Here is an 11,505-nt window from a genome sequence, read left to right as displayed (position 1 = left end):
GTCGTCCCAGTGCTCCAGGACGATGCGGTCCCACCAGTCGCTGCTGGTGTCCAGACGCCAGATGCGGCGGGGCACGCCGGTGCCGGGGCGCCGCTGCGGCTCCTCCACGGCCCCCAGGGCGGCCAGGCGGAGAGGCAGGGGGCTGACGTTCCCCAGGTGGTGCCAGGCAGCCTCGAGCCATTGCTGGCAGGCTTGCAGCAGCAAGTCCAGAACGTGCACCAGAAGGTGCAGGGCGAGCCGTGGCTCCATGTTGCCACCTGCGGCGGCCCCCCCGAAGGGAAGCACCGACACAGACGGGCACAGAGACCGACGCTTTGCTGTCCCTCGGCGAGGTTGGCAAGCAAGCAGGAAAAGCTGAGAACCGGCTGTCCAGGGGGGGTCCCTTTAAGCACGAGCCTCAGATAGCCTCAGACAGCAGCCACACAAAGCAACTGCTGACCTGATGCCCTGCCAGAACCGGTTTCAGCTGCCCTTAAATGCCCCCCTGCGTCCAATCAGTGTGGACGCGCTAGTTCGAACTAGCAAAACGCTAGTTCGAACTAGTTTTTAGTTCTAGATGCGCTAGTTCGAACTAGCTTAGTTCGAATTAACTAATTCGAACTAAGTTAGTTCGAACTAGCGCTGTAGTGTAGACGTACCCCCTGAGATATAGTAGCAAATCTATTTTGTGAATAAAATTAAATATTCCGCCTTGAAAGTCACTTGGATTGCAGTGCATGTTTGTGTGTGTGTGCGTGCAGGAAAAATGAACAGGAATTAAAGTGCAAATGACACCAACTACAGTAAAGCCCATTTAATATTACTGAAGTCTGAAAGATGACAAATATACCATTTATAATGGTTTAGGCCGGCTTTAATTTGTTTATTTATAGTAAAGAGCAAAATTTTGCTCACAGTTTCTCCTAAAAGACATGCCAAACACTGATAGTTACAGAGCAGGATGTTGTAGAAAATACACTTTATGCACAGTTAAACTAGATAGTCAGATTTGACTCACTTTCAAAAAATTTTACTGAAACCATCTTTAGTCTTTATCATCTTCCTGTGTTAGGAAGTGGCAACCACTAATTAAGGAAGTGCACTGACATGACTGAGTCTTGGTGACAGCGTTAATCTTGAACACAGTGCAAGTTTAGCTGTGTTGTCTTTTCTCTTTAAGGTAGCTGAAGAGCATATCCAGTCCCCCCTCTACAACCTCTGGCAATGGTCTGGACAATGGGTTATGTGAAATATGGAGCCCTTTATCCATTGGATTCCAAGCAATTTTTGGCAATCTGTGCAGCAGATATAGATCATCTGGAAGGGTCTGGATTGAATTGTAAGCTACATTTAGTAGCTCAAGAGCAGTGATGGAGCAGAGAGACCGTGGCAAGGTGCGAATATTGTTATCTTCTACTATAAAGATCTGCAAATGTATTAGGTACTGGACACTTTCTGCAATGTTTTCAAGTCTGTTGGAGCCTAAGTGCAAGAAATCTAATCCCCTCAATGCAAAAACACATAAGGGGATGTGAACAAAATGATTGTTACTCAGGTTCAGCTTCCTCAGGCTCGTCAGCTCAGTGAAACTTGAAGGGAGTTGTGAGATGCAATTGTGGGAAAGACTCAAAACTTCCAGCTTTCTGCACAGACTGAGCTCTGCTGGCACTTCACTCAGGCAATTCATATCAACAAATAAAACCTTCAGGTTTTTGAGTAGCCCAGTCTCTTTAGGCAGGCACTTCAGGCGATTGCCACATAAGTTCAGCACTGCTAATCTGTCTAGTCTCCCCAAAGCAGGAGGAAGAGCCACCAGCTGATTGTGTGAAAGGTTCAATTTCTGCACCTCCGACAAGCTCCACAAAAAGTCAGGCACATTTGTCATCCCCTTCATTATGAGGCTCAGACTGACATAACGCAATCCACGTTTTAGCAGAGACTTTGGATCTTTTCCTGAGATGAGAGCTTCTTCCCATGCAGGAAGTCTCTGGCCTTTCCTGAGCAAAAACATTCTTCTTTGATGCTTGTCTTTTGAGTGTTCAGCTCCCATTACACTCCAGACTGATGCTTTTGAAAGAAGTTAGCTTTCCTTCCTTTCTAAAGTCAGTAATGAAGAGAGGATTGCAGCCTTCTGAAGAAAGTAAATCAAATCAAATCAAATCAAATAAAATAAAATAAAATAAAATAAACCAAAGAGATCTGGAGAATACTATGAAGAGCACCTGCTTCTGGGTACCAAAACCATCTTCTGCAGCTGCAAAGGGAAGGTTTCACTTTTTTAGGATGGGTTTCAGTTGCTTTTCTTGGTGCTGCAGATAGTAATGAAGGACTTGCTCCCAGTGCTGCTGGCCAGACCTGTTCAATTCAAACTGAATATCACAATGCAGCTGTCACTGTCATTTGGTCGAGGCTTTATTGGACAGATATTATCTTCATTGCAAAGAGGTCAGAGATGCTGTATATAACTTTACCATCTCAGCTTTCTTGGATATCTGGTGTGTGCAGGATAATTAACAAGAGTGACTTAAAAACAAACAAACAACCATCCAACCAACCAACCAACCAAACAAACAAACAAAATCAAACATACAAAGGTTGGGGGAGTGGGCAGAGAAGGGAAACCTTTTACATTCCACAGAAGAACTGGGGAAGAATCTTCACATCTTGTTTTCCTTGCCTGAGTTTGGGACAGGTCTGGAGTAAGCTGAAGGAGCTACGCCAGGGCTATGCCGGGATCCAGGAGCTCAGCTCTCACTCCAGGAGAACCCCACTCCTGCCCCTATTTCCAGGAGCTCCACCAGATCCTGGGAGGTGAGAAAGCCCTTTCCCCACCCGTGGTTGTGCACTCGGGGCTCAAGATACTCATTGTCACCCACCCGGAGCTCCCTGCTGAGGAGGAGGATGATGATGAAGAACTGCAGGTTCAGGAGGAGGAGGATATGGCAAGCACCATGACTCTGACCCTTGAACTGCTACCCCAGGGCCTGGACGTGTAGCAGGCATCCTCTGACAGTCGGGAGGGATGATCAGGTGAGTGCTCTCAGTTTTCCACACACACACAGGGTGGGGGATGGGGTGCAATTGTTGATCAGCCTTCTCGGCCTGGACATCATGCTGCAGTCGGTGCATGTGGAAGCATGTGCAGCACCAGTTTACACCATGCGGCCTCAGGAGGCAGCCCCAGAGCATCCCTGGGATCCTGCTTACGGGCTCAGGGGTGGCCACACACACATGTCTGACCCCTGAGGATGATGCCCTCTCACCACTAGTCACTCCTGGATGCAGGCCGGGCACAAGGGCACACGCACGACTCCATACAGACTGAGGAGTGCCACACACAGCACACGGCCTTACCTGCACACGTGAGGCACCACCCGCTCCCGTGGACAGCGCTGCCAGGTGCAGGTGTGTGTGCGGGCCTCATGCAAGGCTAGGCTGCTCCAGGCCCCTCTCCTGCCCATGGGATCCCACTGTGGCTGGACAATTCCCTTGCCTGAGGGACCTGGAAGCGGGTGGTATTGGGAAGTGTGGTCCCCTGGGCACCTCGGGGTCCCTGTGATGCAGGTCCTGCTGTGCAGGCCACACATGGCCTGACTCACGAGACATCACCGTCCTCTGGCCCAAGGACTGTTGCTCACTGTTCATAGAGGAGGACACGGCGTCAAGGACTGTATGGGGCGGGATGGCACAAGCCCCCAGGGACAGGGTTTCCCCTCTACTCCCTGCCCATCCCTGCACTGCCCACCCCCCATTTCCCTAGGGGTCCCCCTTTCCAGGACTCCCCTCCCCCTTCCAGGGACTGCAGCCCGAAAGTGCCTTATATCCATGAGGAGGGCCCCAACAGTGGACTTTCCCATGCTGAACTGGTTGACCACCGACCAGTAAATGTCTGAGGAGGCGAGTTTCAAGATGCCAGTGGTGACCCATTTTGCCAAGGGGATGGGTGGCCACAGGTGGGTGTCATAGAATCACAGAGCTGGAAGAGACCTCAGGAGGTCATTGAGTCCAGCCCCCTGCCCAAGGCAGGACCAATCCCAACTAAATCAACCCAGTCAGGGCTTTGTCAAGCCGAGACTTAAACATCTCTAGGGATGGAGATTCCACCACCTCCTAGGTAACCCATTCTAGTGCTTCACCACCCTCCTAGTGAAATAGTTTTTCCTAATATCCAACCTAAATCTCTTCGGGTATGTCTACACTACCACCCTAGTTCGAACTAGGGTGGTAATGTAGGCATACCGCACTTGCAAATGAAGCCTGGGATTTGAATTTCCCGGGCTTCATTTGCATAAGCCGGCCGGCGCCATTTTTAAATGCCGTCTCGTTCGAACCCCGTGCCGCGCGGCTACACGTGGCACAGGCTAGATAGTGCGGAATGGCTTGCTTGTCTGCACAATCTAGCCCGTGCCGCGTGTAGCCGCTCAGCACGGGGTTCGAACGAGCCGGCATTTAAAAATGGCGCCAGCCGGCTTATGCAAATGAAGCCCGGGAAATTCAAATCCCGGGCTTCATTTGCAAGTGCGGTATGCCTACATTACCCTCCTAGTTCGAACTAGGAGGGTAGTGTAGACATACCCTTCCACTGTAACTTGAGATCACTGCCCCTTGTTTTGCCATCCGTCACTACTGTGAACAGTCTTTCTCCATCCTCTTTGGAACCTCCCTTCAGGAAGTTGAAGGCTGCTATCAAATCCCCCCTCACTTTTCTCTTCTGCAGACTAAACAAACCCAAATCTCTCAGTCTCTCCTCATAGGTCATGCGCTCCAGCCCCCTAATCATTTTGGTCGCCCTCTGCTGGGCCCTCTCCAATGAATCCACATCCTTTCTATAGTGGGGGGCCCAAAACTGAGCACAATACTCCAGAAGTGGCCTCACCAGAGCTGAATAAAGAGGAATAATGACATCTCTGGATCTGCTGGCAATGCTCCTCCTAATGCACCCTAATATGCCATTAGCCTTCTTGACTACAAAGGGACACTGTTGACGCATATCCAGCTTCTCATCTACTGCAAGTCATTGGAGGGCAGGGGCGAGCCAGGCACACATCTCCATAAAGGTGGCTTTCTGCAGGCAGAAGTTTTGGCGCGACTGCTGGTCATCCCACCTCTCCATAACCAGCCAGTCCCACCAAACAGAACTGGTGTCCAGCCTCCAGAATTGTCTCTTCACTATGGGGTGCGGGTGCAAGGGTCTTGCTCCCGCACGCAGGGAGAGGGCCATGAAAACAGCCTGCACAAACTGCTGCACAAACCGCAGCATGGCAGTGTGGGGCTATTGCATGCTCAAGGGCAGCTCCGGCTCCATGGCAAGAAGAATGCTGTGGTGTCCAAAAGCTGGGCAACCAGAGCACATACTGCTAAAGCATTGCTGTCCCTCAGTGAGTTAGGCAAGCACGCAGCAGAAGCAGAGAAAGGACTGTCGAGGCGGGTCCCTTTAAGCACGTCTCTCCGCTAGGCTTAGGCAATAGCACTCGCAAGCAACTGGTGACCTAATGCCCTGCCTGAACTGGTTCTGGGTGGCCTTATATGTGAGCTAGCGAATAATCAATGTGGACGCTATCTTTCAAAAAAGCAGGTCGCTTTTTCGTTGAGCTTTTGCTGTGTAGAAAAAAGTTTTTCCGAAAGAAGCTTGCAGTCTAGATGTAGCCTCTGAGTGAAAGTGAAACTGAGCTCAGCTTCACACCTCCAGCCAGGCCAGTTAGTTCAGGCTGAAAGCACCCCTGGACTTTGATGAGATGCTTTGTGTGTGGACCAGATGGGGATTACAAGCAACATCTAAGTAACAGCTAGGATTAACCCTGGAGTGAAGACATATTCTTAGTGTTGCAATAACGTGCTGAAGTTTGATCAGGATGAACCCTCCAGAAGACGCAAGTGAGTAGTTCAGTTTCAGTGCTCAGCCATTGTTCTCTCTCCTGAGACTGCCAGTGAGGATGCACATTGTGGTGCCCTAGCAGTGATTTTGTAATATGAAAACTTGTCCACTATGCACTGGACTGAAACTACTCCATAATTCTACACAATTCCCAACTAACCATTCAGTGGGCATAGAATCATAGACTACTAGAACTGGAAGGGACTTTGAGAGGTCATCAAGTCAAGTCCCCTGTCCTCAAGGTAGGACCAAGCAGCATCTAGATCATCCCTGATAAACGTCTATCCAACCTACTCCTAAATATCTCCAGTGATTGAGATTCTGCAGCCTCCCTAGGCAATTTATTCCAGTGTTTAACCACCCTGGCAGTTAGAAAAATGTTCCTAATTTCCCTTTCAGCAATTTAAGACCATTGCTTCTTGTCCTATCATCAGAGGTCAAGGAGAACAGTTTTCAGTTCTTCTCCCTTCTCCTTGTAACACCCTTTTAGGTACTTGAGAACTGCTCTCATGTCTCTTCTCAGTCTTTTATTTTCCAAACTAAACAAGCCCAATTCCTTCAGCCTTCCCTCGTAGGTCATCATCTCCATAAGTAATCATCTCATAGGTCATCAGCTCCACATACAGTTCTACCATAACCTAACCCAGTGGTTCAATAGACGAACCTGTTACGCTGCCATTATAATCCCTGTTCTACTTCATTCCTGCCATATGGTAACTCCTGCCATAATGTTGATGAGCCTTTATTTACCATTCAGTCAGCAGCAGCAGGGATAAAAGAATCCACCTCAGCAGATACCATTGTTCAGCATTCTTCCTGCTTCTGACTTTAATGTAACCACAGGACACAATAATAACCTCATTTCTTGTATTTTCCAAGAGAACCATAATTAATTGAGAGTGCTCTCTTAGTATCAGCGAGACAGAAGATTCATAGGTAACTGAATTAAATTCTTTTCTTGAGAAAAGAATAAGAATACAGTGACTTCATCTGGATTGCTCAGAACTGAATTTCTAGTCAGAATTGTCCCCGGCCCTGTGGCTGTTCAACATGTTCCTAGTTTCCCTCTTCTGCATTATGGTTAAGTCAGTGCTTGCAAGTCTATGCCATACTGGAGGAAAACTACTATGTCCTAGTCAAAGGACTTTCTGAGGAATCCCATATTGCTTTTCTGGATTAATGCAAGAAAAACTTAGGGTACGTGTAGACTGCATTACTCTTTTGGGATACCGGAAGTATCCCGAAATGGCAACGCTGTTTCTTTAAAAGCATTTGCTATTTCCCAAAATAGCAGGCGTGCTATTCCGGTGTCCCTGTAACCTTCATTCCATGAGGTTTAAAGGATTTATCAGAATAGTGCCTTATTTTGAAATTTGACACTGGGTAGACAACCCTGAACATTTGAAAATCATCAGACAGTTGCCCCAAAATGTCATGAGACTGACTTACAGGTGAGGTTTGTTTATAAATAAAAACAAATTTAAAATAAATGCTGGGTTCTATTTATTCACCTTCATTTCTGAGCTTCTATCATGCACTTGAGACACATTTTCACACTTTAATCAGAATCATAAGAATTAAAAACTTACTGTACATACTCGTTCATTAGCCCATTTGTTTATAAGATGACCCCCTCAAGCTGGAAAAGAAATATGACCAAACCCTGGCATGACAGGACATTTTTTACCTGAAGCATCTGCGGGTATAGAGCCCTGCAGCTCTCAGTGTCTGCAATTTGCCATTCCTGGCCAACAGGAGTGGTGGAAAGTGATGGCCAGCATGTACTTCAGCCTGTGCTGATTCCTGCAGCTCCCTTTGGCTGGGCACAGTGAATTGAAGCCATTGGGAGTTGAAGGGCTCCATTTCTGTGGACACTCCACTGTGCCAGAGGATTACTCTGATGGACCAGGAACTGAAGTTTGCCAATCCCTGAAATATAGAGTTGTCTTATGAAAGAGTCATAGGGTTTTGCCATTTTTACCTATCCATCTTGGGGAGCCGAAGTTTGCTAACCCCTATTGTAGATCACCAAGGATGGAATGTCAGTTCTGGGCTCACTTCTTTAAAAAACAGTGCTAAAATGTTATTTTACTTAAATTGTATATTTGTTATGTTATAATTGAGATAAAAGTAGTGTTAATATAAATAAAATGTATGGACAGCAATAATATTTTTCTCCGTTCATGCCCATGTAAGCAAATCACTTAAAAATATGTTTTCCTAAAGTTCAATTTTTGTAGTGCTTACTGTTTGCTTTTCCTAGTACTGTTCTACTACAAGACTAGATTATAATTACTGTTTTTTTATAGCGTGTACTTACATTGATTGTAATTTATTAACATCAATATCGCAGCCATTGAAGTAGCAAAAGCTTTATTTAGTGGAGTAGATTGGTTTGAAATGAATGCTAAAAGAGTGGTGATGCAGATCTGCATTCAGTTTGACCCATACATTTCACAAAATGATAGGCCTTACATGCCAGTCACAAAAATACAATGAACGATAATGCTATGGCACTGGTGTCAGTCTGCTACAGTGTAATGGTGTAATTTGATCTCTTCATGCATGTCGACCACTGAACCTCCTAAGTCTTGAGCCAATCTGAAAATATAATGTGCAGAATCAATGGAATGTGTAATAAAATGAAAAGAACTTGTTATCGCCTCAAACTTGCCAATCTACGGGCCTGCTTGGAAATAAACAAAGAACAAGTATCATTTGAAAGTGATAAAGCAGGTGACATTCCTATATAAAGTCCTACGAAATTTAATTATTTTCTATGATTTCCATACTAGTAATTAAAATAAACAATGGTGAAATCAAAAGAAAATGGCCTTCTTATGATGAAGCATTCAAACTTAAAGTTGTTGAATATGCAGAAGCAAACAATAATTACACTGCTGCTCATGAATTCTGTATCCATACCTTCAACCAAGCTTGTAACAAATAAATAATGTTATAAAAGACCTTGATGTTTAGGTGCACAATTTAGGATACCTTAAAGAGTGATGATTTTTAGAAAGCAGTGAGTACCTCTCCCTGAAAACTAGATCCCTCCAAAATTTCAGGTTAAGAATCTAAAAATTGAAGCCTTCAAAGTCAGTTAGTTACTTTTTTAACATATTTGCCCTCATCAGTAGTCTCCATGCCACATATTATGGAAATTGGGAATGTTTGGCATTATACTCAATAGATATTTTTTGATAGGAACCAATTATAAATATTTTGAGCAAAATGGCCTTTATGTGCACTCTAAATTCTGGCTCACGTTAGATGCTCTTTGATCAATGACCAGTCCTGCTCCTCTCTTGAGATGTAGGTCTCCTTGGCATATAGTGTTGCTGCGGCTGATAATGTGAGATAGACCTCAAACACATGGTATCACAAATAACAACATAACACATTGCAATGACTATACTAACATTTATGAATACATTTACAAAAAGGAGGGTAAGTAACATTTATCTCTATAGTTTAGATTACGTGGGGAAATTGAGTAAAGGAAAAGCTAAGAAACTATCTCAAGGCCACATTGCAGGTCAAGAACTCCTGGCACCCTGTTCATTTCACTAGACTGGGGATACATTTTTCAAAGGAGACTAAATGATTTAGGAATCTAAGTTCCATTTTCTAAAGTGACACAGGCACTTAGTAGTCAAAGGGACTTAAGATTCAGGTCAATGGGACTTAAGCTGCTAAGTACCTATATCACTTTTGAAACTACGTTGCTTAAGTGCTTTTGAAAATTGTACTGTACACCATAATGTCTCTAGGGACTGAAAATAAACACTGAAAAGAAACTGTGAGGTAACTGATTAAATAAAATACCAAATGAACTACCTGGTTCTGACTGCTATTGAATTGACTAATGCACATAACTCAAATTGAGAATTTTGTCATGGCCATGATCAAAACTGGCAAGTCAGCACTATAAATCAATGTGAAGGTGTTTAGGAAGTTTCAATTCCAATTCCAATACATTATGGCAAAGATTACAAAGAGAATCAAGAAGTTAATTCAGTCAAAACTGCTGTGGTACCTTAATCCCAGATTAATGTTTCATACTTTATACAAATTTTACAGATATAAAAAGGAATTAAATTCATTTACCTTGATATACCTGATAAATGTCAAAACAGAATCCAATTAAAATCCTCTAAAATGCATACTACTGTTTCAGTCCTGGTTTATCAGAGATACTATCAAGTGAAAGGGCAGGTATCTCACCATTTTTAAGGATTGAATGCTGACAGTTACAGGTGAATTTGACTTTTAAATTATTGGTCTGTAACTTAAAGCACATTAAATACTTGGCTTTGAAAGGTTTAAATGAGCAAACAGAAGTTCTAAAGGAATCAGCAAAGCAATATATCTCAGGGTGCATCTACACTGCACCCTTAGCTCAAAATAATCTACACAAATTGTGTATCTTATTTCGAGTTAATTTTGAAATAGCTTATTTTGATATTTGGCACTGCCTATGCCACGGAATAGCTATTTTGGGTTACTGGAAGTATCCCGAATCATAGAATATTAGAAGTGGAAGGGACCTTGAAAGATCATCAAGTCCAGTCACCTACCCCTGTGGGACTAAGCACAGGACTAAGCACAAATAGATGTCTGTCTAACCTGTTCTTGAATGTCTCCAGTGATGGAGATTCCACAGCCTCCCTAGGCAATTTATTCCAGTGTTTTACCACCCTGACAGTTAGGAAGTTTTTCTTAATGCCCAACCTAAACCTCTCTTGCTGTAGTTTAAGCCCATTGCTTCTTGTCCTATCAATAGATCTCAAGGAGAACTATTCCTCTCCCTCCTCCCTCCCCCCCAAAATAGCGCTGCTGTTTAGACATACCCTAAGTGTCAGTGGTAAAACACTGATATTTGAAATCTTCTGACGTGAGTTGGGGTATTATATGAAATTACCGTATTTTCCGGCGTATAAGGCGACTGGGTGTATAAGGCGACTGGGCATATAAGACGACCCCCTAATTTTCTATAAGACTACCCCCCCGTTAAGAGGCCAACCGGCAGCGCCCAAGCGCCCCTCCACCTTCCCGGCTTTGCTCCCGGTGTCCCTGGTCTGCTGGAGACGGTCCCCAGCAGACCAGGGGCACCGGGAGCAAAGCCGAAGCGGCGGCGGGATTCCGCGCTTCTGAGGCTTTGCTCTGGCAAAGCCTCAGAGGCGCGGGACCCCGCCACGGCTGCGGCTTTGCTCCCGGTGTCCCTGGTCTGCTGGAGACGGTCCCCAGCAGACCAGAGGCACCGGGAGCAAAGCCGCAGCAGCGGCGGGGTCCCGCGCCTCTGAGGCTTTGCCAGAGCAAAGCCTCAGAAGCGCGGCACCCCGCCGCCGCTTCAGCTTTGCTCCTGGTGCCTCTGGTCTGTTGGGGACCGTCTCCAGCAGCCCAGGGACACCGGGAGCAAAGCCTCTGAGGACGCCGGCAGCGGGGCAGCCCAGGCGCGCCCCTCTGCAGCTTTGCTCTGCGTCTTCCTGGTCTGCAGACCAGGGAGACGCGAAGCAGCTTTTCTCGCAGTCTATGTCCTCCGGGGCGAGAAAAGCCCCGGCATATAAGATGACCCCCGATTTTTGGGGGATGTTTTTTAGCATAAAAAGTCATCTTATACGCCGGAAAATACGGTATACAGAAACTGA

At 45.7% G+C, this 11,505-nt stretch overlaps 1 protein-coding gene across 1 annotated transcript; it reads right to left on the bottom strand.

Moving 5' to 3' along the window:
• Window positions 1-853: 853 nt before the first annotated feature.
• Window positions 854-2,438, bottom strand: LRRC30 (leucine rich repeat containing 30). The gene has a single exon (XM_006139062.3). It carries the CDS (start codon window positions 2,027-2,029, stop codon window positions 1,133-1,135), a length of 897 nt encoding a protein of 298 aa, XP_006139124.1. The 5' UTR covers window positions 2,030-2,438; the 3' UTR covers window positions 854-1,132.
• Between the last annotated feature and the right edge of the window lie 9,067 nt (window positions 2,439-11,505).

This window comes from Pelodiscus sinensis, chromosome 2, assembly GCF_052426305.1.
Source record: "Pelodiscus sinensis isolate ZL-2025 chromosome 2, ASM5242630v1, whole genome shotgun sequence".
Lineage (NCBI taxonomy): Eukaryota > Metazoa > Chordata > Testudines > Trionychidae > Pelodiscus > Pelodiscus sinensis.
This window is presented reverse-complemented; position numbering and strand designations above follow the sequence as displayed.

Bases quoted from the DNA above. Each gene is read 5' to 3' on its own strand.
- LRRC30 (XM_006139062.3), bottom strand. From the start codon at position 2,029: ATGGGAGCTGAACACTCAAAAGACAAGCATCAAAGAAGAATGTTTTTG.